This window comes from Bacidia gigantensis (genome assembly GCF_019456465.1).
Source record: "Bacidia gigantensis strain McMullin 20006 chromosome Unknown contig_278, whole genome shotgun sequence".
NCBI classification, from domain to species: Eukaryota; Fungi; Ascomycota; class Lecanoromycetes; order Lecanorales; family Ramalinaceae; genus Bacidia; species Bacidia gigantensis.
In genome coordinates this window covers 1,022,517-1,045,724 of record NW_025408606.1, presented here as the reverse complement: position 1 = coordinate 1,045,724, position 23,208 = coordinate 1,022,517, and the positions used below count along the sequence as shown (strand labels likewise).

The following is a 23,208-nucleotide window of genomic DNA, read 5'->3' as shown; positions in this document are numbered from 1 at the left end:
AATAGATGCTGAATGACCGAATAGAGGCAGTCGACATACAACAATTTATACGACTTTTGAACTTTTTGACCTGCGTGGATTGTGAGCCGAGTAGTCTTGATGTCTACCTGAAGACCTTGTCTCGAACTTGAGGCCTCGCTCCAGAAACTGGTTTAAATACAACAATTCATGGTCCTTAAGTAATAGATCTAGTAAATCTATTAGCGGAAAATCGCATGTGAGATATAATTTTATAGACTGCTATGACGTGGTAGTAATTACATATTGCTTAATTCCAATTTTCTCGAGAGGCCCATGATTTGCCTCCATTCGATTCTGACCTCGATTTGTGTGTTTGGTGTGCCTTGCCTTCAGTCATGCAATACCTCCACAGGACCTTGCATATCGTGACCATGCAATCGCGTGCGGTAGATGCACGTCTCCACATTATCACCCCAATTGTCGAGGACACGTAAAGCAAAATGGTTAGACTTCACCTCAAGTTCCTTTAGCGCAAATGGGACCGTAAAGGTTTGTTTGTATTGTGGATTCCGAATATCGTAAGTCCATCTTCCAATGCGAATATAGCCCCCGGGAAGTGCTTGGTCGTCGTCCAAGTCGCGAAGACTTTGTGGTGAGGATCGTGCGAGCAGCTCTGGATAAGTCGCTTTTGTCACGTCGTAGAGCTTGGTGTAAGATTCACGGTCGCTTATCTCCATCCAGAGTTCAATTTGCCTTGGTGCGGTCCCAATGTAAATCGCCGCACCTCTAGGTAGGTGTTCAATGATAAGCTCAGTGGGACTTATCATACGACTAGTGATGATTGCAAGCTGAAGTTGACCATAGCTGGGTGGTGCACACCAACGATCGTCAGGCTCAGACCATGGACGCAAAGCGGAGGCGGGTGCGATACTTTCCCAATATCCCCGTGTGCCCACAAAGAAGCTTTTGATATAGTGAGACCAGTTTCTTAAACCAAGGGAACAGTTTTCAGGGTCGAAAGTCGGTGAGGTAAGATATGGGTCAATAGCAGCGCGGTTGGCATGAGCAAACCAATCAATTTGGTGTTGAGAGGGAGCGATCTCAGGGGTCTTTGATTTCGATGTAAGACCATATATCAGCTTCTCCATAGTGCTAAGGCGAGGGTCATGCACGATGGTAGTACCCACTGGCACGTTGGCGAAATGTTTCGCGAGTAAGTTGATGTTGGGCTTGAGTCTAGGACCTGTATAGAGATCAACCTGAAGCACGGCCATGGCGATCAATAGAAGCATAGCAATCCCCAGAATCCAAAGTAAAGGCTTAGAAACCGATGTGTTGACGATTCCCGTGCTGCCCGTAGGTACCTCGGATGCATTTACCGGGTCGTTTTCTGGATTACGCTGTTGACCAGGGGCCCATCCAATCAGGCCACGAAGCTTCGAACAGATTGTTTCGTGGTGACGACGACCTTGGTTCGTGGTCTCCAAGATCGGTCCACCCTGACCTCCTGGATTCTCATCGTCAATGTTACGCTCACGTGGGCGATTAGCCGCAGCTGAGCTGGATTCCGGCTCCTCGTTGATGACTGGCAACTGTCCCGCTTCTCCTCCAGTTGGTGGTAGAGTTGCTGTCGCTCCTGCTACAGCCGCAGTAATGCTGGCAGTAGCATCCTGTTGAGCATTTGCTGATAATTCTGGATTTGAGAGGGGCTTCGCTTTAGCTCCATAGGCAGCCGACTCCTTGTTGCCGACTTTGGTGCCCTGAGCCGCAAGACGACCAGAACGACGGGGAGTCGCGCCAAACTCTCCATCAATCTCCTCCGATCCTGCTCGACTGCTAGCTCGAGAACTTGCGCGCGAGGTTCGACGACGGCTCGGTCCTAGAACGTTCTCGTTAAGAAACGACATTGTGATAGAGACTATTGAGTTTGCGAAAGCGATTTCTAGTATGTTGATGTCCAGGTAAGGGCCTATAAGCTATACAGAGTATTTGTTGAGAGCTGCTAAGTAGTGGTGTGAACAGTCAGGATTGTTTAGTGCTCGGCAATTTGTCAAGTGATGGTGTAGTTGAATCTGAAAGCCTCTTGGTCTTGGGTTGTCGGGCTTTGATATGTATGAGAAGGCTTGCCAGCAGCCTAGAACGATATGTGAATGAGCCTTGCAGATATTATGTAAAAGGACAACTCTCGCAAGTACAATTGTAACGTCTGAGATGTGAGATAGAAAGGCCAGCGAGCTTGCCAGCAGCACGTAATTGAGAAGTACGACAAGGAGTTGCTTTCCAGAAGCTAAGAATATAAAGCGTTGTGATCTGGAAGGAAAAGAGATCGTGAGACTGACTGGGAACTTTATGTCCAGACAGGGCTGGAGGGCAAAAAAAGGTGGCTGGTCTCCTATTGTCCTGCTAGTACAGATACTCGTCGTCACCGTGGAGTGATGGTGATGCTAGTGGTGATAATAGTAGAACCCCCAACACTTCTCCGATGCCGCGGCACCAAGTGCCTACAAGTTCCTCGCACAGCGATATGCGTCACGACCGGTTTGCCCACCAAATGACTCTGCGCACAAGCAGGCAATTGTGACCTTTGTTGTAAAGCTGGAGGGGGGTGGAGATATCTTTCTTCATAGGCGAAGAACCATGGCCCTTTGTGTGGAGGCATTGAGATGGTTTGATCGTCAGAAGGAGCGTTGTCGCATTGGATACTTCCACAGGGTAACACTCCGCATGCGGTCTGCCGTCATCTAGAGATTTGCCTTTGTTGATGTTTTCGCGTCAATGTCGGACCGCGTCGACCCTCAGACGCAATTTTGGGTTTCGCCAAGGGAATTGCAGATCCGGCTGGGCTTGCGACATTTGAACCTCAACTCCATCTGCGATCTACCAGCAGGGGGCCTTGTGCAAAGGGAAGTGCAAGATACCATACTATGAATGGACAAAGCCGCGAGCTTGAGCAGAATCTCTTATTTATCCGCACCGCATCTACGGCCGTGGCCAACCTCTACCAAGTCATTGACATAAGCAAGACCTTTCTCGAATCGTACGATGCTCGGAAAAATCACAGATACTATGGCGGCCGCTTGCAGAGTCTCCGGGATGAAGAAGCTGTGCTATAATCCTGGGAAGAGAGACTGTTCGAGGCCCGAATGACGTTCGTCAGCACCGCTGCGAAGGTTGCTCTTGGGAAACAACTGCCTCTTGAATTATTAGAGACAATCGGCTTGTATTTGTTTGATCAACCATATCAGAAGAGTGAGAAATTGAAACTGCCTAATTGATGAATGAAAATTCTAAGGTGTCTATTCATGAGTCTTTTGCTCTGTGCAAAGATCCTACTTTTGTTCTCTATGCCTTCTTTTGAGGGTTGGTTGTCAAACGCCTGTCGCTTGCCTCCCTGCTAACATTATTTCAGGCCATTGGAGCCCCTTTCTTCTTGTCCTCAGCCAGCTTATCTAGCAGCTCCTTAGGCGGCTGTTGTCTGTATCCTTGAGGGTTGTTCTTGGTCCATCTCCACAAATCTTCACAAGCCTGCTCCAAAGTCCTCTCGGTCTTCCAGCCCAGCTCTACGTTCGCTTTCGTTGGGTTTGAAGTGAGATCCAGCACATCTCCAGGTCTCCTTCCAGCGACTTCGTACTTCAGCTCTTTTCCAACAGCAGCACTGAACGCCTTGATCATCTGGAGAACAGTGCTACCCTTTCCGGTACCCAGATTCCACGCGCCAACCCCAGGATGCTGATCGCGGAGATGATTCAGAGCCACGAGATGTCCTCTTGCAAGATCGAGGATGTGAATGTAGTCACGAATGGCAGTGCCATCATCCGAGTTATAGTCTGCGCAAAGTCTTGTGAGCAAGCGTTCTGCATAGGGGCCATAAGGGGCAGAAAATGAAGTGGCTTGGGTACCGTCACCAAAGACGAGCAACTTGTCCCGTTTACCAACGGCGACCTGGGCGAGCAAAGGGAGAAGATTGTATGGGACTCCCTGTGGATCTTCCCCCATTATACCTGAAGGGTGGGAACCAGCTGGGTTGAAATAACGGAGGATGGCTCCGTTCCAATGCTCATACGGCTTTCCTTCTTTTTTGAGCTTGTTACGCTGAGCCTCGACGTGGTAAGTTATCAGGGATTCGACGGTTGCTTTCGTAGCGCCGTACGGGTTTGTAGGACCGATCGGGCAGTGTTCAGGGATAGGGATCATATCTGGAAAGCGCGTAGCGTCTCCGTAAACAGTAGCGGAGGATGAGAAGACAATATTTGTCACGTTGTGCTCCGTCATCGAAGCGATCAGGTTCATGGAGCCATAGACATTCGTGCGGTAATATTCGAGAGGAATTTCCGTTGACTCGCCCACTGCCTTTTAATCAAAGGTCAGTCCTTGGTTGCCATAATGAATTCACCTGTTCTGCGCATTGGCTTACCTTCAAAGCAGCGAAGTGTATTACGCTGTCAATATCTGGATGTGCCTTAAAGACATCGTCAAAGTCCTCTTGTTTCCTAACATCCACGTTGTGGAAGATTGGTCTTTTTCCACAGAGTAGCTCGATGCGATTGAGTGTTTCCTCCGAGGAATTGTAGAGATTGTCCGCAATGATGACTTTGTAGTCGGCTTCGAGCAATGCCAAAGCCGTGAAAGACCCAATGTAGCCTGTCCCCCTACGCGAGGTTAGCCATACGCAACCCAGTCACGGCCTATAGACTTACCCAGTAACAAGCACGGAGCCCACAGGCATCTTGACGCTTCTGAGTCTATGATTTGTTGCAACGGAATAGGCTGACAAGCTAGGTAGGTGGATGTTGAGTTTACGAGCTTCTTGGGAGAGCTATCACTCCCCCTGCATGAACTGTTTGATTTCGGCTCAATTACCTGACACTTGCCGAGTGGTCGCGCTAGAACTAATGAGGAGCTAAGGTAGTTTTAGCTGAACTCAATTCAGCGCATGCCGTGACGCCCGTTGCTACCCGCTTTTCGTCATCGATCTCTCGCATTTTCTTACTGGGAGTCTGGGAGATCTCTTTGCAAATGATTTCTAATACATGTTCGCCTCTCGTAGCTGTAGATCCAGTCGTATCGGCCCTCCCACGACAAGCCGGCTGTCTCTCCTCTCTCGAGTCTCACCTGCGAGATCCTACCTGACTCGCAACATGTCATCCCTCCCCAACACAATGAAAGGCGTTCTAGTCTGCAAGGAAGGCGGCCCGGAAGTGCTTGAGTACCGCACTGATCTTCCAGTCCCTTCCCCAAAAGAATGTGAGGTGCTTGTCAAGAATTCCGTCATTGGCATAAATTACATAGACACCTACTTCCGCACAGGGCTCTACAAAGCCCCCAAACCTGAAATCCTTGGGAAGGACGGCGCCGGAAAGATAGCGTCTTTAGGGCCTGGTGTCACTGGGTTTGTGGAGAATGATCCAGTGGTGTGGATGCATACTGGAGGGTACGCAGAATATACTGTTGCGCCTGCGGAGAGAACGGCAAAAATTCCGAAGGAGATTTCGGAAGAAGACGCATGTGCTGCTGTACTCCAAGGCTTGACGGCCTTGAGCTTGATTGACGAGGCTCATAAAGTCAACGCCGGAGATTGGGTGCTGGTGACTGCAGCCTCAGGAGGGGTAGGCGGATGGCTCTGCCAGTTGCTTCGTGCTAGGGGAGCGCATACCATCGCCACGGTGGGCAGTCAGGCGAAGGTCAATGATGCCCGAAAGCTTGGTGCAGAGAAAGTGGTAGTGGAGCAAGAGGTTGGTGATGAAGGCGTCAAGCAGGTTGTGCAAGAAAAGACTGGAGGGCGAGGTGTCGTTGCTGTATTCGATAGTATCGGGAAAATCACATTTGATCGAAGTTTGGAATGTGTGGCTCGGAAAGGGACTCTGGTGAGCTACGGAAACTCATCAGGTGCCGTAGAGCCTTTCAGTATATCGTGAATATTTCCCGTCGAATGATGTGAACAGAGGAACTGAGGTGTGATTCTAGGAGGCTTGCTGCCAAAAACGTGAAGGTGACGAGGCCAACGCTTTTCAATTACATCTATACTAGAGAAGAATTTGAGCAATATCTTGATGAGCTCTGGAGATTGATGACGAAAGAAAAATTTACCGTCCGGATTCACCAAAAATATCCTCTGGCCGAAGTTGCTCAAGCACACCGTGTGAGTTGCATTAGAAATCTACCACGCTCTTTACTAATGCCCTGTGCAGGATCTTGAGAGCAGAAAGACTATGGGAAAACTGCTGATGGTACCATAATCTGTAGATATCAAGGGTTTACCTTCAGCTTTCCATCTTCTTCAATTCGAAACTCATCACCCCATGTTTTTCAGTCCGTACTGTCCTTCGCAGCTACCTAGGCATCATCTTCAGCATCCTGCTCGTTAACGTCGGAGTCTGGCCGAGGTTCTAGCCACTCCGCCTCGATTTCCCTCCATCCTATCATCTGCTCGTTGGGTAAAAGAGCGAAGAAGGAGGGCAGCAATTCGTAGACTTCATCGAAATAGTAAATCCCCGTTGTAAGCTGTTTCAAAGCAACCTGGAACTTCAGACCTACGAAGGCTTTTTCGAGAATCTTGTCTTCGATCCAGAATTCGTACCTGTCAGTCGAGCTAAGATTTTCTACTGAGTGTGCCTCGTCTTCGGTAAGGTCTTCCGCCAAGTCGTCAGATATTTTCCATGGTCTTGCGTACAATTGGCCTAAGATTGGCAGACCTCTCTGATTATTGGCTGCGTAAAGCTTTCTGACATCAGATGAGGACCTTCCCAAAGTGATTTTGGTAACTTCTAAACCAATTTTCTCTTGACGGCTGAATGCAACGACCTTCCCTATCAAGGCGTCGTCGTAGCACTGGAGCTGCGCTTTACTGCCGTAAGAGAGCAAACCAGTTCTAAGTATCTTCCGGCAATGAGAAGCCGTCATTCCGACTGAAATCATTCGCTTATCCGTTTCGTTCATCCAAGCATCGGTAGTGGGAAGGTGCCAGTCTTTGATCATGCCGCCAAAAATTGAAGAGCACGCTTCATTGAAAGATCCAGGAAGAATTGGTTTCAATTGAGCGATTTGCCACAGCTCGTACTGTCCTTGGTCACACAATCGACGTGAGATTTCAATTTGATCGCGGTGTTCAGGACAAACATCGTGGTAGAGGAGATACCTGAAGAAGCTCCGAATGATATCGAGGTAATACACTATCTGAGCTTCACTAGTGATGTCAAACGCGGACGTGTATCGCGTGGATCTGCTGTGGTCAGTTTCGGTTTTCAACCGACGATCAAATCACTCACAGAAAACCTTTCAAGCAGCCTTCAAAGTCAACCTCATATTTTTCATTTCTAGGATCTGACATATCAAAGGGAACATAGTGGGTGGCCGTTAAGGCGGCGATCTCAGCAGCGTTACTACTTTCAATGGTGCTCCTATCAAGCCCGCCTGAGAAGGGCTTTGGCCCGGTATCGATACCACCAAAGGAAAGGTATTTGTCAAACAAGTTCTTTCGATTGGGATCGAGTCTGCGCTTCTATGTGAAGCGTTGAATGGCAGTCTCAATTCGTCTGGCTTCGGTTTAGCATCTGCTCGATATGGCTAAAATGGAAATAATCATACTCTGCAAAAGGATATTGTCTACGTACTTGTCAGCACGAAAGCTATGCAAAGTCTGATCGATCTAGACATACTGGTCGTATAACTTCTTATTCTCTTCAGATTGTCCTGGTGTCAGGGGAGCATCACAGAACCCTGCCTCAAACCCTGTCGCGGCGTTCTAGCCGGAGTCTCAATCCATGAGTTAGGAACAATCATATCGGTTGACTCACCAAGCCTCGCTGACTCTTGGGTTTCCTCTTCTTCTTCTTCTTTTTTGGCTCTGCTGCCCCGGCTCCATTCGCTGTTTCGTCGAGTATCTCACTATCAGCCTCAGTGATTTCGATGCGTGGGGCAGTCGCATTGTCTGGAGTCTCCAGATTAGACCCCAGCTCTGGGCGTGCAGTGAGCTGATCTTGATCGAGCTTGGGCTCATCTTCGCTATCTGCCAATATAAATGTACTGGAATGCTTCATTTGACCATCAGTTTCAAGAGCGTTCTCGTCATTTAGGGCGTCACTAATGGCTTTTGGATGATTCTGTGCCTGCAGTGCAATATGATCAGCTACACCCGTCTTAATTAGCTCGTCCACTGATTGCTGATCAGACTGTTTTGATATGGCCATCCTTTAATAGTGTCTGCAAAGACAGGTAGAGGCGGTAAAGGTAGTTAAGTGATGAAAAGTGATAAGCTTCAGATGGCAGCACAAAAGACTAAGAGAAGGGATGGAGGCAGCTAGCGGTAGTCTTAAGACAGGCAGCGGTCTTTTTAAACCGAAAGTGAATGATGTGTGTTAACATACATAAGAGGCAAACTTGGAAGGTGCTACCGCTCCCATCGCACAACACTGGCGTGACTGCCTTTCATCTTAGGTGCGATGAGACAAGAGTGACATCTCAATTATCGCACAGAGTTTTGGTAGTGTCACGGGCCTCCGTTCACGCACCATGAAATAGCCGTTCGAACGTGTCGACAATGAATATCATGATAGAAAATACGTCATCTTCTACAGCGAGTTACCGCTCCCTTCCGTCAACTAAAGACCTTATTAGGCACACTTGTGTACCTTACTACCACTAGTGCAGACCCTAAGGGATCGCCTGTCAGGGTGTTAGGGCTCATTTAGGGCTCAGTCACGGACGTAGGGCTTACCGCTTAGCACTACAGGTCAGGCAATTTAGGCAAACCCCCCCTTCCCCATCTCAGCCACATCCTAAATTCAGTTGAGCTGAAGGGCGTTGCTGTACCCACATTGTTTCGCCTCAGATGCAACCCCCCTTGTTTGCCTATAATGTCTGACTACTTGACTCCACGCCCAGCTCGGTCTGGGTACCACCTATGGCCACCAGTTCGTCCGTAAACCTCGAGAGCACAAGCCTGAAGTGAGCAATCAATACACAAGGGTTGAAAATGGCGAGTAAATCCTATCGAAAGTCCCAGTTGATCGCCTTCGACAACGCCGCTGCCGGCCAGTATGTACATATGAGTCAGAAGTCCTGGATTGGTCGCTCTAATGCAATGTTGCAGCGACGGCGTCTTATCTGATCCTGCCGGCTCCATAATCATCAAACCGTGCAAGCAATCCGAGATCGACTTCTACGAATCTACCTCAGCGCACGAGGAGATTCTGCCCTATATTGCTGGTTACAAAGGCCGGCTGTCCTTAGGAGACACAGCGCAGGCCGCTGGCGCCTTCGCTCTTCCAGGCGAGACTTCCATAGATGAGCCTGCAAAAGAAGACACAGCGACACTGCCTGTCGTGAATCATGCGTGGAAGCCCTCGGGCGGTGGGAAGATACAGACCGACTTGGCTCTAGTGCTCGACAATATAGCAGCAGGCTTCAAGAAACCAAATATTCTAGATATCAAGCTTGGCGCCCGTCTGTGGGACGATGACGCCCCTGAGGAGAAACGCGTGAAACTAGACAAGGTTGCCGAGGAGACGACTAGTAAATCACTTGGTTTTCGCATTGCCGGCATGAAAACCTTTCAAGGAAATGAGACTACGGAAAACAAGCCAATTGCTGCAGAGGGCTATAAGGTTTTCGACAAGCACTACGGACGCGAATTCGACGCTGTCACGGTCCACCGAGCCTTTGAAGATTTCTTCCTTACCCAAGAAGGCACGAGACCAATTGCGCCTATAAGGAAAGTAATCAGGCGTTTCATCAGGGACCTGACGGGCATGGTCGGCGTTCTCGAGGCCGAAGAGAGCCGAATGTATTCCGCTAGCCTTCTATTTGTGTATGAGGGCGATGCCCATGCTTTGCGCAGCGCTTTTACAGAGGAAGCCAGTCTGATTGCGAATCGTGACGTGCAGAAGCACCACCAAGTCGGCAACGCTAAACTCGTCCCTTCAGCCGCTTCCGCAACCGTCGAGGCGCCCGCGGAAGCAGACGACGAGGGTTCCATTGAAGATGAGAGACCCGCATTTCCTGCAATTGACAACGTGAAACTGATTGACTTTGCTCATGCGCGATGGGCCCCCGGCAAAGGCTCGGACGAGAACGTCTTATTTGGTATACGAAACGTCGCTCAGAAGCTGCAAGATCTGGTTGGGTAGACTCTGCTCTCTCCTACTTTACTGCACCCCTGAACGCATGTGCCACGGCATCATCATCTTACATGAGGATCGCTCCTCCGCCAAAAGCAAAAGTCAAAACAGGACTGTCTAATTTTACCTCCCGAGAGAGTCTATGCGTGCAAGATAATTTTCATTTCTGGGTAACTCAATCCGCATCCCGGGTACCGATTTTGGTAAGAAAGAAACGTCGCGAGTGGGCCGGCGTCACCGGACCGCCTGCCACGACCATATCCTCAATTACACTATGCCAGCTACACAGGCGACGGTAAAGATCATGGATCATGGACCACTCGCTAAGGCTCTTCAGAGACCTGTTGCTACATCTACACCTTAAATACAAGCGCGATCACGGGCCTCACCCCACACCTGTCATCTGCTGTAACTCTGTTTAAGCGCGGCTATCATCTTGTTGGGACACCTGCCAGCGTACATATGCATAAACATGACTCGCTCCCAACTGTATCTGGTCTGAGCTTTTCTTTCATTCTCCTTTCTGTTGCTGGTGGCTTTCCTACTTTGGCGTTGATTCTGTGAGAGTTCGAGCTATCGAGAGCAGCCACCTAATTCGCAATAAAGCTCACGCTTTTCCACAGCCTCCCAGTTCCCAAAAGCAAACGATTCTGTCGAATATCCCCCTTCAATTGAAATCTATCGTCGGCGAGCCTTAGTTTCACGTGTGCTTGCTGTTGATCGATGGCAAAAGAAAAGGGACAAGTGAAGTGGTTCAATGAAAGCAAGGGTTTCGGCTTTATAACTCCTGATAATGGTGACAAAGACGTACGAACTCCAAACCCCTACCAAATCACACCCAGCCCCCTTTCCATTGCCCTAACCATCCTTCAGATTTTTGTGCATTACACCACGATCCATTGCAACGGGTTTAGGACACTAGTTGAAGGACAAAAGGTAGAATTCGATCTAGGCGAAGGGCCAAAGGGACAGCACGCTTTAAATGTCACCGCGGCCTAAACCGACCAATTCCACGTCCAACCTGGGAATAAGGGGTCTTCGAGAGTTGAAGGAAACGCAGGAACTCAGGATGCATATCAACCCCAATATTTGGAGCTGAAAGGGAGGCGGGAAATTTATTGCGTTACACTTCTTGTGATGTACTTGATCGTAGTCATGTAATCAAGCACGTTTCCATTTTCATCGTGACTTTGGAGAAGAGCGCCAGCCCTGTGAACGCCGGAGCATTAGAAGCTATATGATCATTTGCATTCATCGTCACTGCCATTCCTCATCTCCGGTACGAGAAGCCCCAGGTCCTGCATCACAAATGGGCCCCTTCACAGAGACCGTTGAGAGGGCGAAGTCTGTTCACTCAGTGCATGGCCTTGTCAAAGCACTAAAATCGTACGAGCAAGAATCAAAGCTGTCATGTCTGCACCTTATTATCCCCCTTAACAGCTTGCTCATAACTTGGCGGCACGCCCTCCTGTCCCTCTGCATTACTCGGTCCCTGACTCCCAGATGGATATCTCATAGGCGCAGGGTCCAGCTGCTGTGGCACTGTCCCATACTGTCTTTGACCACCCTCCCCCCCTTGCGCCTCTTGCCTCAGCCCCTCCGCACCCGGCCGATGATCCACGTAATAGTACGTCACATGAGCATTGGGACGGACGACACCGCCTTGTTGCGCCTCTGTATCGTTCACGGGAATTCTTTCGTATTCATATTCAGACTCGGGGTAGAGGGAGATGATGTACCAGGCGTGAAGGAGGCCGGGAATGTAGCCGAGGGTACAAAGGAGGAGGTTGATGACGGAGTCGGCGGTGCAGATGCCTGATTTGATCCAGACTGTGGAGAGGTGATTAATTTGATTCAGTGGAGCAAAGGAAAAGAGATGTAGGAAGGGGGAGAGGGGGTTCGGAGACGTGAGGGTTTGAGGATGCAGATGAAAAAGGGTGTAATAGACGCTGTCTTACCGGCAATGGGTGGGAAAAAGACCGCTAGGATCGCGAGGAATATATCTCCAGAGCACATGTTGAGGTTGTGAGTAGGGTTCAAGAACTTGGGAAGAGGAAAATGGAGCTAAGATTGGATTATATGATGCCTGGTGCCTATTGATAAATGGGTGGCACGGCGGAAGGAAGCTTGGCGTAGCATAAAAAATATACCTCATTGCACAATGTTTTCATATCTCATCCAGACGAACCTATTTACATCCAACTTTCTTAGTGTAGTCGCCGCAATGTCTCGACTAGCTCTCTTAGCCCCTCTACTCCACCTCTGGACTCTGCGGTGTCCCCAAGCTTATCGGCAACTTGTTGCTGTTGGGGTGCCGAGAGGTCTAGAAAAGCCTCAACCAATTCCCCGTCCACAAATCGATAAGGGGAGTCTTTTTCCATAACTTGGTTTTTGAAGCCTCTGTAGCTGTTGAATGGAACACCCCCAAGGCTCTCGACAAGCTCGGCAAGTTCCTCTTGCAACGATATGAGCAAGTCTAAGTAAGCGGATCCGATGAGACCAAACAGGTATACGCCGCCCTCCACTGTAGCCATGAAGGCTTTTGGAATGACGGGCGCCGTCGGTGGTGTATTGACGTTGACAGGCCGAATTCTATTGACCATTTCACCTAATCGTATGTCGCTGTTGACTCGAAGGCGGCGTTTGTCGTCTGCTGAGAGTGCGTTTCGATCTTGATGAAGTACCATCAGGTTGCCTTCAGCATCACTCTCTAGCCAAGTGTCCTTTCCAACATGGGTTACAGCGGTACTCCATGCTGTTTGAAAGTGGCGCGCTGTCTCTGTGAGCTTGGGGCTTATGTCACCAGATTTGGAATTGGAGGGCGGCTGGTAGGTAATGATCGATATAGATTTCATAAGATCAGCCACCGCGATTTGTTTCGTCGGAGCGTGAATAGCGAGATCAATTGGCGCAGTCGCTGTTCGATAGGTGCACAGCTTTTGCAATCGGGATGATCTAAGAGTATAGACAACAACCTGTAGGTCTCGTCAGCGGAAATATATCATCTCACATGAAGCAGAAGCTCTGGGTATCACAGGACTAACCGTCTTTACTAGTGCCGCCACAATTTTACCATCTATACATCCGAGAGCTCTGCAGGCGCCTTTCACCGGAAGTTCTGTAATCAGTCTCAAGACACGTTCCGTGGTTACAGCGAAGACCAGGATCCTGCCTCTTATAGCATCGCCCTGCTCTTCGTCCATGTATGTTGTGCCAACAATAAAGCGCTCGACTGGATCATCGCCGTCTTCGACTATCTCCGCCCGGATGACACTTTCCACTAACTCCTCCTTGTTGAGATCAAATGTATCAAGTTGTTTGAATTGAACTTCATCAGCAAGCTTAAATCGACTTTGCACGATCTCTTGTGTGCCTTCTAGATATCTATGGATTGAGCCAATCCCAAAAGCTTTGAGTGAAGGCGAATAGGCTATTCTTCGAACAAGCTCCCCAATATGTAAAGTCTGAACATGCGTTGTCCGTTCGGTATCCACTAAGGCAATCCTTATATCCTGTGGCGTGGCAATAGCGATGGCTCCAGGGTATAGCTCTGAATTGAACGGACATATCGAGGTGGCTTTTTCTGCGGTAACAGCTGAATACACAATACGTCCCTCTGAGCCATAAATCAAGCTTGGATGTTCACACATCGCAAATACATTAGAAAGACTTTGTGCAAATCCTGTTTTTGGTATTGCCTTCAAGTTTGCTTGCTGTGTACCTAGAACCGTAACTTTCCGTTGCGATATCTCCAAAGAGTTCGAATCAAAAGAGAATGTAATGACTTCACCACTAGCAGCTGAGATTAGAAAAGTAAATGTTTGAGGAGGTGCAGAATCTATGAGGCGCTGCAGAAGCAAAGATCGAGGCACATAGGTACCCTCATCGCTTATTCTCATTTTTTGCTGAGTTTGCAGGTCAATGATGTTTACAAGCGCAATTTCAGCACCTTGCCAGAAGCCCACGAACCCAATGTCAGACTTGAAATCGGATACATGGACACAAGCAATTTGGCCCTCGGAAAATACCCTTCTTGTATGACACACCAGGTCATCGGTGAGACTGAAGGTCACCACCTCTGTGCCGCCGACAGAAAGGATTAATCGATCTTGACTTGCTGATGCTGCCGTGATTGGTTGCCCTCTCGTGTCCGACCACTCACTCAGCACCATTCCATTCTCATTGTCTATCAAGCGAGCCGAAGATGGAGTGACCTGTAGGGTAGACCCATTGGGGAGCATAGTCGCCAACAACGTGCTTTCTGACAGTTTGAGACTGTTGAAAACTGCTTGCTCTTCGATTTCTCCTTCGGCACTAAATCGGAATATCCTGGTTTCATTGACAAATGATGCAACCAGGATGTCATCGTAGGCTTTAGTGGGTGAGGATCGTAACGCGAAGAGCTCTATGACGTGGTCCATCTCGCCGAGTACGCCTTGCTCTTCCAAGCCTACACCGCTGCGGACACTTCTAAGGCTGCCGTCCTTGAAAACCCCGGACCCGGTTACTATACGGGCTTGTCCAGACGAATACTCATTGGTTTGCCCTTCAGCCGACCGACTTCCCATGTCCATGATGGAAAAGTCCAAAACAGGACCAATGTTGGAGATTGTTTGAATGAGCTCGATTCCGCCATTCGGCAAAATCCGCACTACTTGGGAATCACCTTGATGAGATCCTACGAAGACCAATCCTCCGTCGAGGTAAACAAGAACAGAAGCCCTTGAAGTCTCTCCGATTGCATCCAATTTCCATCCATTTACTTCGGCGTCTTCGAGAAGCAGCATCAAAAGATACAATTTTCCATAATCATCTGCAAGCAGCCAGCGATAATCATCCACTGCTGTCCACGCGACAAATTGAGCTGCAGCATCCAGGGGCTCACTCAGCGGCTCTTCATCGTCATCAGCAAAAGAAAAATAGTATATCATAGTCTCTGCAAGGATTAATGCACCGTGGACTGGTCCAGGAACGGGAATCAAGTGACTTGCTCCTCGTTCTATCTCGTTATCATAGAAAAGGACATTCTCTAGTTCGGCGCTGCCTGGATCTGCACTCCCACCAGCTGTATAGTCAAGTGCACGCACACTCAAACAGACTTTCTGATGAGAATCTTCAAACAAGAAAGCAAGCTTGAATTGCTCTTTGTCGTCTTCTCGAGAATGGAGCCAAACGCAAGACCTCACGAAAAGATCAGATATGCGAGTCTGAACAGGCTCACCGAGCTCGTCCATACTGCCACTTTTCTTTTTGCCTTTGGACGACAGGGGAAGAATAGTGACAATACCATCATACAGCAGTAAGGCCATAAAATGCTTAGAAGGATCGATCTGACACCGATCAAGCGTTTGTGAGTCTCTCGAGGACTTATCAGCTTGGTCTACAAGTGATTTGTGTGTTTGCAGTTGCTTCGACTGGGCGTCCCAAAATATTGTAAAATAAACATTCCTATCAGTCCCAATAAACAGATGGTCACAGGCGGAGGAGGCCGGCTTGAGTTTTTCAAGCATGGCTATCTTGCCATAGATGGTCCGCGTATGATAGAGTACTAAACCATCGTCGGTTTGGCTGTAGATCTCTAGGCGATTTGATTTGCTAAGCACAATCAGATCACAACGGTCGAGCAGTTGATGTCAACTTACGCAAGGATAAGGCACTGTTCATCTGGATCTAATAGATTGAGCTTCAAAGCATATTTGACGCTCGTTGGTCTATGGATTGGGGCTAAGTAAGCCATCTTTAGGACTGTTGTTGGTTTTTAGGCGATCGATTGAGTTTATTGTTGATTGCAATGAAGTTTTCTTAGGTTGTGTCCTTGGTTCGATACACGTGAATATAGAAAAGTAGGAATATGTATTGTTACGGGAGTGCAGGACAAGGTTTATGAATATGAGGCTGTTAGTAGAATCGGCACCAGAGGGTGACCGTTAGTCAGGGCGAGATTGTTCGGTTAAATCGACATTTGGATCGTAGGCAATCGTAGAAAGTGAGATTGTTGAATGAAATCGGCACCGAACGGTGGACCGTCAGCAATCACATGATTGAATCGATAGTGAGATCATTAAGTCATTGTTGAGTCAAAAGTAGCATCGGTAGTCCGACAGCTAGAGGAGGATTCTTTACTAGGTCGAAACGGCAATAAAAGTTGCAGCTCGAGTGGTTTGGGTTTATTGAATAAAATGGCACCAAAGGGGTAACCAATCGCAACCAAGAGGGAAGAGGGAATGTATCCAAAGATCTTTCGAAGCCTAGACACATCAGGCTTTTAACTCTGGTATAGGTTTTTGAAAACAGTCAAGTGTTCTGTAAATGGGATTGTGAACGATGGCACCAGGGCGGTGGGCCAAAGTCGCAGGAAGACAACACGCGTCATTGGTTTGTGGCGGTACTGTATACTGAGTACTGGTCTGCGCATATATCAGTACAATGACCCCCACCCGCCCTCTCCTAGCCTGGTGGTATGCAAGAAAGCTCTACAGCCTGAGTCCTTTTATGATCGTTGAAGATGGCTCGTATGAGAAGAGCAAACCCCCGTAAGGATAAGGAAAGCCAAGCAAACCCTTCTAGAGGTCATGGCGTGCAACAGACCGACGCTACTGTGCTTGAAGATCAAATGAGCCCCCCAAGCTCCAAAAAGTCATTAAGTGCGGATGAAATAAAGCACAAACGTGAAGCAAATGTAAGCTTCTGGAATGATTTGGGCCTCTATGAGAACGGTCCGCGTCATCATAGACCCAAGTCCGTTCCAGCCCCTGAAGTCCCAGCCAAGAAGCAACGTGATTTTGGTAAGGCGAGAGAAAAATATAGCCTGTGCACAAACCAATCGTCCAAAAGAGTGTTGTTACTTCAGTATCCTTGCTATGGTCCAGACTTTCTCCGTCGTGAGCGTAGGATGAAGCAACCGGTAGAGGTCAGGATGAAACCAAAATCTGGTGTGATAGAAATCGATCTGCCTGTTGCTATGAACGCGGGCTATGATATGGAAAAAGGCGCCATCTTTGCGGAAGCCTTGAGTAAGGCCAAAGACCCGCAAAGAAGCGTCTCCTACGGTCTAGCAGGAGGACTTGGTATTAGCGCAAAGCGGTCATTCAGGGACAACGAGGACGTAGTAATGGGTGGCACAAGGGGAAATGGATCACCGGACGACTCAGAGAATGATGAAAAGATCAAACCAGTGATGAACAGATTCACTTTAGGTGGTCGCATTGTGCCTTTTCAAGACGGTGATCCCATCTACATGACTGCGATGTATGAAGGCAGTAAGTCTCGGATATTCAAGAATATGTTATTTCTTTGACATGATATCAAGCCATATGTACATGGACGAAAGTCGACGCCATAGTCCAACTACGTCCGCAATTTGCCCACCTAGACGCAATGGACGAGCTGAACAAGGCAAGTGCTCGCCGAGAGCGCGGAGAAAAGCCAAAGGAAGAACTAGCTGAGGACGTGAACATGACCGTCAAAGACACAGCCGACAACGATAGCGTCCAGCTGTACGGTGGGATGAGTGCGACTGCCACACTTCTCCGGGCCATGCGCGATGAGCCATGGCAGCGACTGTCCTGGAACAATTTCGACAACGATGAATCGATTGAAATTCGCGATGAGAACATGGCCTATCAAAATTCTCTCGCTGGCCCGCACCTAATATCAGAAATGACTGACTCGCAATATCTAGACGCCATAAGCTGTCCTCGTATCGACGCAATGACGCAAGGCAAACAAGTAGCTCAGCTGCTTGACAATAGCACCCAGCCTATCCCTACTACCAGTACCACCGACTCTACTTCTCGACCTCCGGAAGAACCGAACGAAGACATCTTCTCTTCCGACACTGAGTCTGACGTTTCTTCTTCGGGGCATATCTATGAGAGCCTATTCCCTAAGACCTCACAACCCCCAGGCACTGTCGAGCAAGATATTGAAAAGATATGTCGGCTCATCTCCATGTCTCCTTCACATCTAGAGGGTATTATAGAGCGACAATATCTCGAACGGATGACGGGTCAGCAAGCCCAGCGATTCGGTTTCTTAGACCCCACAGACTCATTTCATCCATACTACCGATGGCGGTTAGAGCGAAACAGGAGGGGCGATGGAATTGGGCCAGAATTTGATGGCGGAACGGGCGAGGAGCAGGGGCAGGAAATGAGGCGGGACGTTTGAGGTATTGATCGGGGGCACGATCATATCAATACGTATTGTTGGAGGGTGACAGTGTTTATCTACACTAGGTCGAAGAACACTCGTGGTGTTGGACACACTAGAGAGGCTTTTAATCAGTGACTAATTATATCACCGAAGAAAAAAATCTCAGGTCTTCGATCTTGGATGGATTCACAAGCTAGTAAGAGACACGACGAACAAAAGTCATTCAATTTTATCATTCATAACAGCTTACCAGAAGGAAAGCTTACAAACACAATGGAGACGTTGTTTGGGATAGATTGAGTGCAGGTGGGAGATGGATATGTCATGTCTTTTGCCTGCTTGGCCTTGGCCTTGGAGGTGGCCTATTACTGGAAATAAAAGCTCTGGTCTGTCACGAAAGCAATCCAAACGCTGATCTCTTGTCGTTGAAGTAAAAGCCAAGGGAGCAGGCTGTTGCCCGTTTAGATAGAATACCATATTTTGTGCCAGAGAACAGAACAGATGGAAGCTGAGAATCCAAACGTAACTTCGTGTTAATGACGTTGTGAAAGAAAGGAATGCTCGAAGAAGACATCGACTTCAAATGCTTCGCAAAAAGGAAATTGTTCTGATCGAGTCTCGTTTGAGTGGACATGCCTTGCCACTACATATCGTCCACTATCATTGCCTCTTGACTCAATGTTGGCATTACAGCATCCCTTTCCTCCTTCCTCTTCTCTTCCACTACTCTCTCACCTCGCCCCTCTTCCTTCCTTTGCCTTCTCCGTTCACGAGATAGATACTGATTCATCTAACCATCCCACTGTGTCCTTCAGGCCTCCAAAGTCCTCAGTGATAGATACATAGATACAACAAACTTATGAACAATACACAAGGAAAGGTAGTTAGTGTAGATACCTCCCATCAATGGAGGCTCTTACTTGACGCCAGCTGCAGCCCATCTCGTGCAGTGATAGGAATAGAAAACTGACTGATAAAACTGTAGGGGGGTATATTTGGTCTAAACGAGCGATGCCATCTCCCATTAATCGAATGAAATCATTTTGCAAACCAAGCAGGCCAAATGGAGGGAGGTTAGTATATCAAGTGTTCGAGACCAATATCAATCGACGTCGTCAGCCTTGGTTTCCTCAGGTACCCTCGGCGACTGTGAAAGTGGGCTCTTCTCTCCGCCGCTATGAGCACTGCCAGAGCTCAATCGCTTGATCTCCATTGAACTTCTTGGGGGCAGGTTCAGTAACTTCGCGCTGCCAGCACTGATATGTCGTGCATGTCCTTTGCCGAGATCGACGCTGACGGCACGTTGAATGGGAGGTGGGCCTTCGGGGCTACTAGGGGAATGCTCTGAGGGGGATTGTGATGAGTCTCGGCTTTCCTCGATATTTCCTGATTCTGCTCCTTGAAAGTCGTTCAGGAGGCCTTCCCGCGATCGAGCGCGGTTACCGACGCCTGGACGAACGATGGTGGGGTGTTTACCGACCGCACTGTGCCAGGTCGTGCCTTCTTCTTGGACGCCAGGATAGGGAGCCGAGTGCAAAGCGCTGTTGTCGTTGGTGTGGTCGTCCCCCGTGCTGCTGCCGGGATCTATGCGAGGGCGTATCCGCTGAGGGACAACAAGTGCTTCGTCGACTGATCGCTTACTTTTGCTGCGAACAGGGGTAAGTGAGCCCATGTACTTCTCAGCTGGTGGAGTCCCAGGCGAACTGTCTTCATCAGAGTCCTCTGGATGCTCTAAACGAAAGCTTTCCCGCAAGGGCTGAGGTGTAGAGGTCCGCTTGACAGGCTTTCCCGTTAGCCACGAACCTTCTGCGTCGACTGAAGCTAGAGATTCTGATATGGTCGCGCTCTGAGGCTCCTCAGGCGACTTTGCACGAAGGGAAGCATTTCTACTAAGAGCAACCTCTGCCCTATAAGCAGGATGAATGTCCGACAGCGGAGGCTCTTCGCCCGCTCCAGCAGCATCATTGCCACGGGATCCAGGTATACCAGGCAATGGAGCCTGGCCTGCTGTCTCCGGTGACTGCATTCGAGAGTCTGGCGGCGAGATAGGTAATTCTGGAAGATCTTCTTTGAATATTGACTGCGTGCGTATGGGTGTCCCAGATCTCACTCGTGGGACTCGGGGAAAGCTCGACGATTGCATTTGACGTGAAAAAGACTCTCGCGATGTGTTAGAAAACTCTGAAGGGGTGCCTCGCCCCGTAGCCGCTCTATCAGCTCGTCCACGATCTGCAGAGCCTCTCTTTACACGAGTATCGCTCCGTCGAAAAATAGATTTCCAGCTCGATGATAGCTTGCCACCAGTGTCCGAATCCGTTTTCTGTTCTGGTTCTGGCTTCTCGGGAATGTCAGGTGTACTGCTTGGTGCCAACTCAGAAAATTGCGATAAGCTTGAGGGTTCCTTTAAATGTCTAGGATCATGAATCTGCCGAGATGGAGAGGTAGGAGGCGTCATGCTAGCTGAAGAGAGTCTGATCGCCTTCGCAGTCGCAAGGACTGGCTCCTCGCGTTCTTCGATCGGAGTAGCTTCCTCTAAATGAGATGTCGACGCTCCAACGAAGGGGTCATGGAATGGATCTTCAGGTACCAGCCGTTCTCTCGAGGGATCTTTGAGCCATGACTCTGGAGTGCGCGTTCCGTCTCCCTTCTTTGGTGTCGCCACTGCATCCGTATCTGGATCCGTAGGTGGCTCTTTTGTCCCAAGCCCAGCGTGGGGCTGCTGCTCGCCCTCTTGACTTGCAACCCACTTCACAGCCTCTTCTTGCTGTCTTTGGTGTTCGCTCTTCTTCTGCAGCCTTCGCTGTAGTCTCTCATTTTCCGATTTCCTCCGTTTCTCTAGCCTTCGTCGATCCCGATCCATCAATTCCCTTAGGCTTCCCGCATCCATATCATCAGCTAAGTCGTCGATTCTTCTTCTTGGATTTTCTAGAGGTTCGTCTGCCTCGAAAATCATAGGTTGCTTGTCCTTTCGTGTCGATGTTCTTGAGGGGCGGAGACTTCCTGATGGTGAAGCTTGAGTCCCAGAATATCGGATTGTTGGTCGTGGTACGAGTGCACCTAATGAGCCAACTTGAAATGCATGTGCATCAAAAGATGTAGACATTTGCGAATGGAGTGACTCTGCAAGTGGCAATGAGACATTCGAAAGCGGCCGGTCAAGGCTGCGGTTCAAATCGCCTGGGATGCGTTTGCTGTCACGAGCCAGCATATCGGTTTGGTAAGATTTCGGTCGCTTGGGAATGGGTATTGGCGCGCTCATTGCTTTAATCTCTTGTTCGCGTGCATGATCATCTCTCTTCTTTTTGCTCGACTTCCTCCTCAAAATGCCTTGATCATGCGCGGATCGCTTTGCCTGCAGTGTTGGCGGTTCGCGAATGACTGAGAACTTTTCCGGCTGCAAGCTGGATTGGGACATGGGATTTTGGAAATAGTATGAGGGTATGTCGTCGCGGTTCGTCGGAGGTTGCGTGGCTTGGATGTTCATCCGATTGAGGCCAGCCAGCTCATTTAGTTCGTTTCTTCGTTGCTCTGGAAGCGCTGGCATGGGCGGAATGTCTTCATTCTTTTCGGCATTTCGGATGCTCGGAGCATTGGATTTGCTGAGCTTTCTCGATGAACTTCGTGGTCGTTTCTGACTCTTCTGACTCTCTTTTCGACTCGGTCTCCGCCCTAATGTAGGTTCACTCCGATCACTTGATCGCGAATTGGGTTCTGTTCTTGATGGTTCTGGTGGGGGCTGCTTTGTGGCCGGCATGGCTGAGTCGTCGGTCGAGGGTGAGCGCTTTTTAGACTTGCGGCCAAACGGCCAAATTGCCATTTCGTCTTCAGACCCCTTTTTCAGGAGCTTTTCTCCCCCACTCGGCCGCCGCCGGCGCTGGCGACGCCAACACAAAAAGGCCGACAGCTTGGCTGAGATTCTGCCGTTGGGGGCGACTTGGGTCGCATTGAGGGAACTTCTACTTGTATCGGTCACATCTCACGCGATTATGATGAGACGAAGAGGTCTCCCGGTTCAACGGTGACGAAGTGATGCGACGGGTGGAAGATGGTGTGTGGGGTACAGCGTGACAAGCGGCGTGTGAGCAGAACGAGATAGGCTGGCCAAAGATGAAAGGAATGTGGCTGTATCAGACGTGTGGCACTGATGATGAAGGGTAGACTAGGCTGAATGCCACGCATGGGCGTGTGATCACTGATGGGAGGTTTTGACAGACTTGGAACATGGGCGTGGTTACTGGTTAGGGGCGAGAGCAGCAGCAGCGATTCCGCGAAATAGAACTAGAGCAACTTGACTTTCTGTGGCTGAGGGCTAGTGGCCGAGCCAATAAGATTGTCAGGGCGTCTGTGCGCCACAAGGTTGAGGCACAAACGATCAGGATCAGGATCAACCAATATTCAACCATGACAGCATTGCGCTCAAAACGGTAATTATGCACTTCTCCACCATCTCCGCCAGCTCGATATAGAACCTGGCAAATGATGTCGTGCCCTACCGCGTGACAAACGGCCTCACCGGGTCGCAATGGCAAATGCAACATCATCTTATCATGCATCTCATCTCGCATCTCCGTCGAATCCATGCCAGCAGCTGCTCTGGTCCCACTTCGATCGCCTACCGGAGCTCATTGGTCGAAGCTCACATGTCACGGGCGAAACTCAAAGCCAGGACGACAAGGATGCGTAAAGCAGGTACACTAATATCCCCAAGAAGACGTCCGTCCAGTAATCTGTGCATTCCTAGAATTCTGTCGTCAATGTCGTAGATGCGGTAATGTATACTACCCATATGTCACTATCATGCTATGTCCTCTCTCTCCCCGTCATCAATGTGCCTTCACCATATACACCTCTGCCGTTCTACACATCTATCCAACAAGCTTATATCTCAGAACCCCTCGCCCATCTCCTTCCTTCCCATCATGTCAGTAAGAAAATTCGTAAGGCTTCCATCGGACGCCGTTGCTCTATGCTTCCAACA

The 23,208-nt window shown here is 49.2% G+C and overlaps 8 protein-coding genes across 8 annotated transcripts; 3 read left to right on the top strand and 5 right to left on the bottom strand.

The window, feature by feature from the left end:
* Positions 1-350: 350 nt before the first annotated feature.
* KY384_007788 (uncharacterized protein) lies at positions 351-1,868 on the bottom strand (the record flags this gene model as incomplete). Its single annotated transcript, XM_044816278.1, has 1 exon — positions 351-1,868. One exon carries the CDS (start codon positions 1,866-1,868, stop codon positions 351-353), a length of 1,518 nt encoding a protein of 505 aa, XP_044666918.1.
* A 1,498-nt stretch (positions 1,869-3,366) lies between these two features.
* On the bottom strand, positions 3,367-4,687 carry KY384_007787 (uncharacterized protein; the record flags this gene model as incomplete). Its single annotated transcript, XM_044816277.1, has 3 exons — positions 3,367-4,311; positions 4,376-4,610; positions 4,659-4,687. 3 exons carry the CDS (start codon positions 4,685-4,687, stop codon positions 3,367-3,369), a joined length of 1,209 nt encoding a protein of 402 aa, XP_044666917.1.
* Positions 4,688-5,099: 412 nt separating this feature from the next.
* KY384_007786 (uncharacterized protein) lies at positions 5,100-6,197 on the top strand (the record flags this gene model as incomplete). The annotated part of the gene is made up of 3 exons (XM_044816276.1): positions 5,100-5,872; positions 5,926-6,100; positions 6,150-6,197. 3 exons carry the CDS (start codon positions 5,100-5,102, stop codon positions 6,195-6,197), a joined length of 996 nt encoding a protein of 331 aa, XP_044666916.1.
* A 97-nt stretch (positions 6,198-6,294) lies between these two features.
* On the bottom strand, positions 6,295-8,147 carry KY384_007785 (uncharacterized protein; the record flags this gene model as incomplete). The annotated part of the gene is made up of 5 exons (XM_044816275.1): positions 6,295-7,180; positions 7,227-7,451; positions 7,546-7,563; positions 7,617-7,702; positions 7,755-8,147. 5 exons carry the CDS (start codon positions 8,145-8,147, stop codon positions 6,295-6,297), a joined length of 1,608 nt encoding a protein of 535 aa, XP_044666915.1.
* A 785-nt stretch (positions 8,148-8,932) lies between these two features.
* KY384_007784 (uncharacterized protein) lies at positions 8,933-10,085 on the top strand (the record flags this gene model as incomplete). The annotated part of the gene is made up of 2 exons (XM_044816274.1): positions 8,933-8,994; positions 9,050-10,085. 2 exons carry the CDS (start codon positions 8,933-8,935, stop codon positions 10,083-10,085), a joined length of 1,098 nt encoding a protein of 365 aa, XP_044666914.1.
* A 1,399-nt stretch (positions 10,086-11,484) lies between these two features.
* On the bottom strand, positions 11,485-15,813 carry KY384_007783 (uncharacterized protein; the record flags this gene model as incomplete). The annotated part of the gene is made up of 4 exons (XM_044816273.1): positions 11,485-11,906; positions 12,337-13,051; positions 13,121-15,671; positions 15,719-15,813. The coding sequence occupies 4 exons, from the start codon at positions 15,811-15,813 to the stop codon at positions 11,485-11,487; spliced, it is 3,783 nt and encodes a 1,260-aa protein (XP_044666913.1).
* Positions 15,814-16,581: 768 nt separating this feature from the next.
* KY384_007782 (uncharacterized protein) lies at positions 16,582-18,245 on the top strand (the record flags this gene model as incomplete). The annotated part of the gene is made up of 2 exons (XM_044816272.1): positions 16,582-17,335; positions 17,386-18,245. 2 exons carry the CDS (start codon positions 16,582-16,584, stop codon positions 18,243-18,245), a joined length of 1,614 nt encoding a protein of 537 aa, XP_044666912.1.
* A 1,087-nt stretch (positions 18,246-19,332) lies between these two features.
* Positions 19,333-21,984, bottom strand: KY384_007781 (uncharacterized protein; the record flags this gene model as incomplete). Its single annotated transcript, XM_044816271.1, has 1 exon — positions 19,333-21,984. The coding sequence occupies one exon, from the start codon at positions 21,982-21,984 to the stop codon at positions 19,333-19,335; it is 2,652 nt and encodes an 883-aa protein (XP_044666911.1).
* Between the last annotated feature and the right edge of the window lie 1,224 nt (positions 21,985-23,208).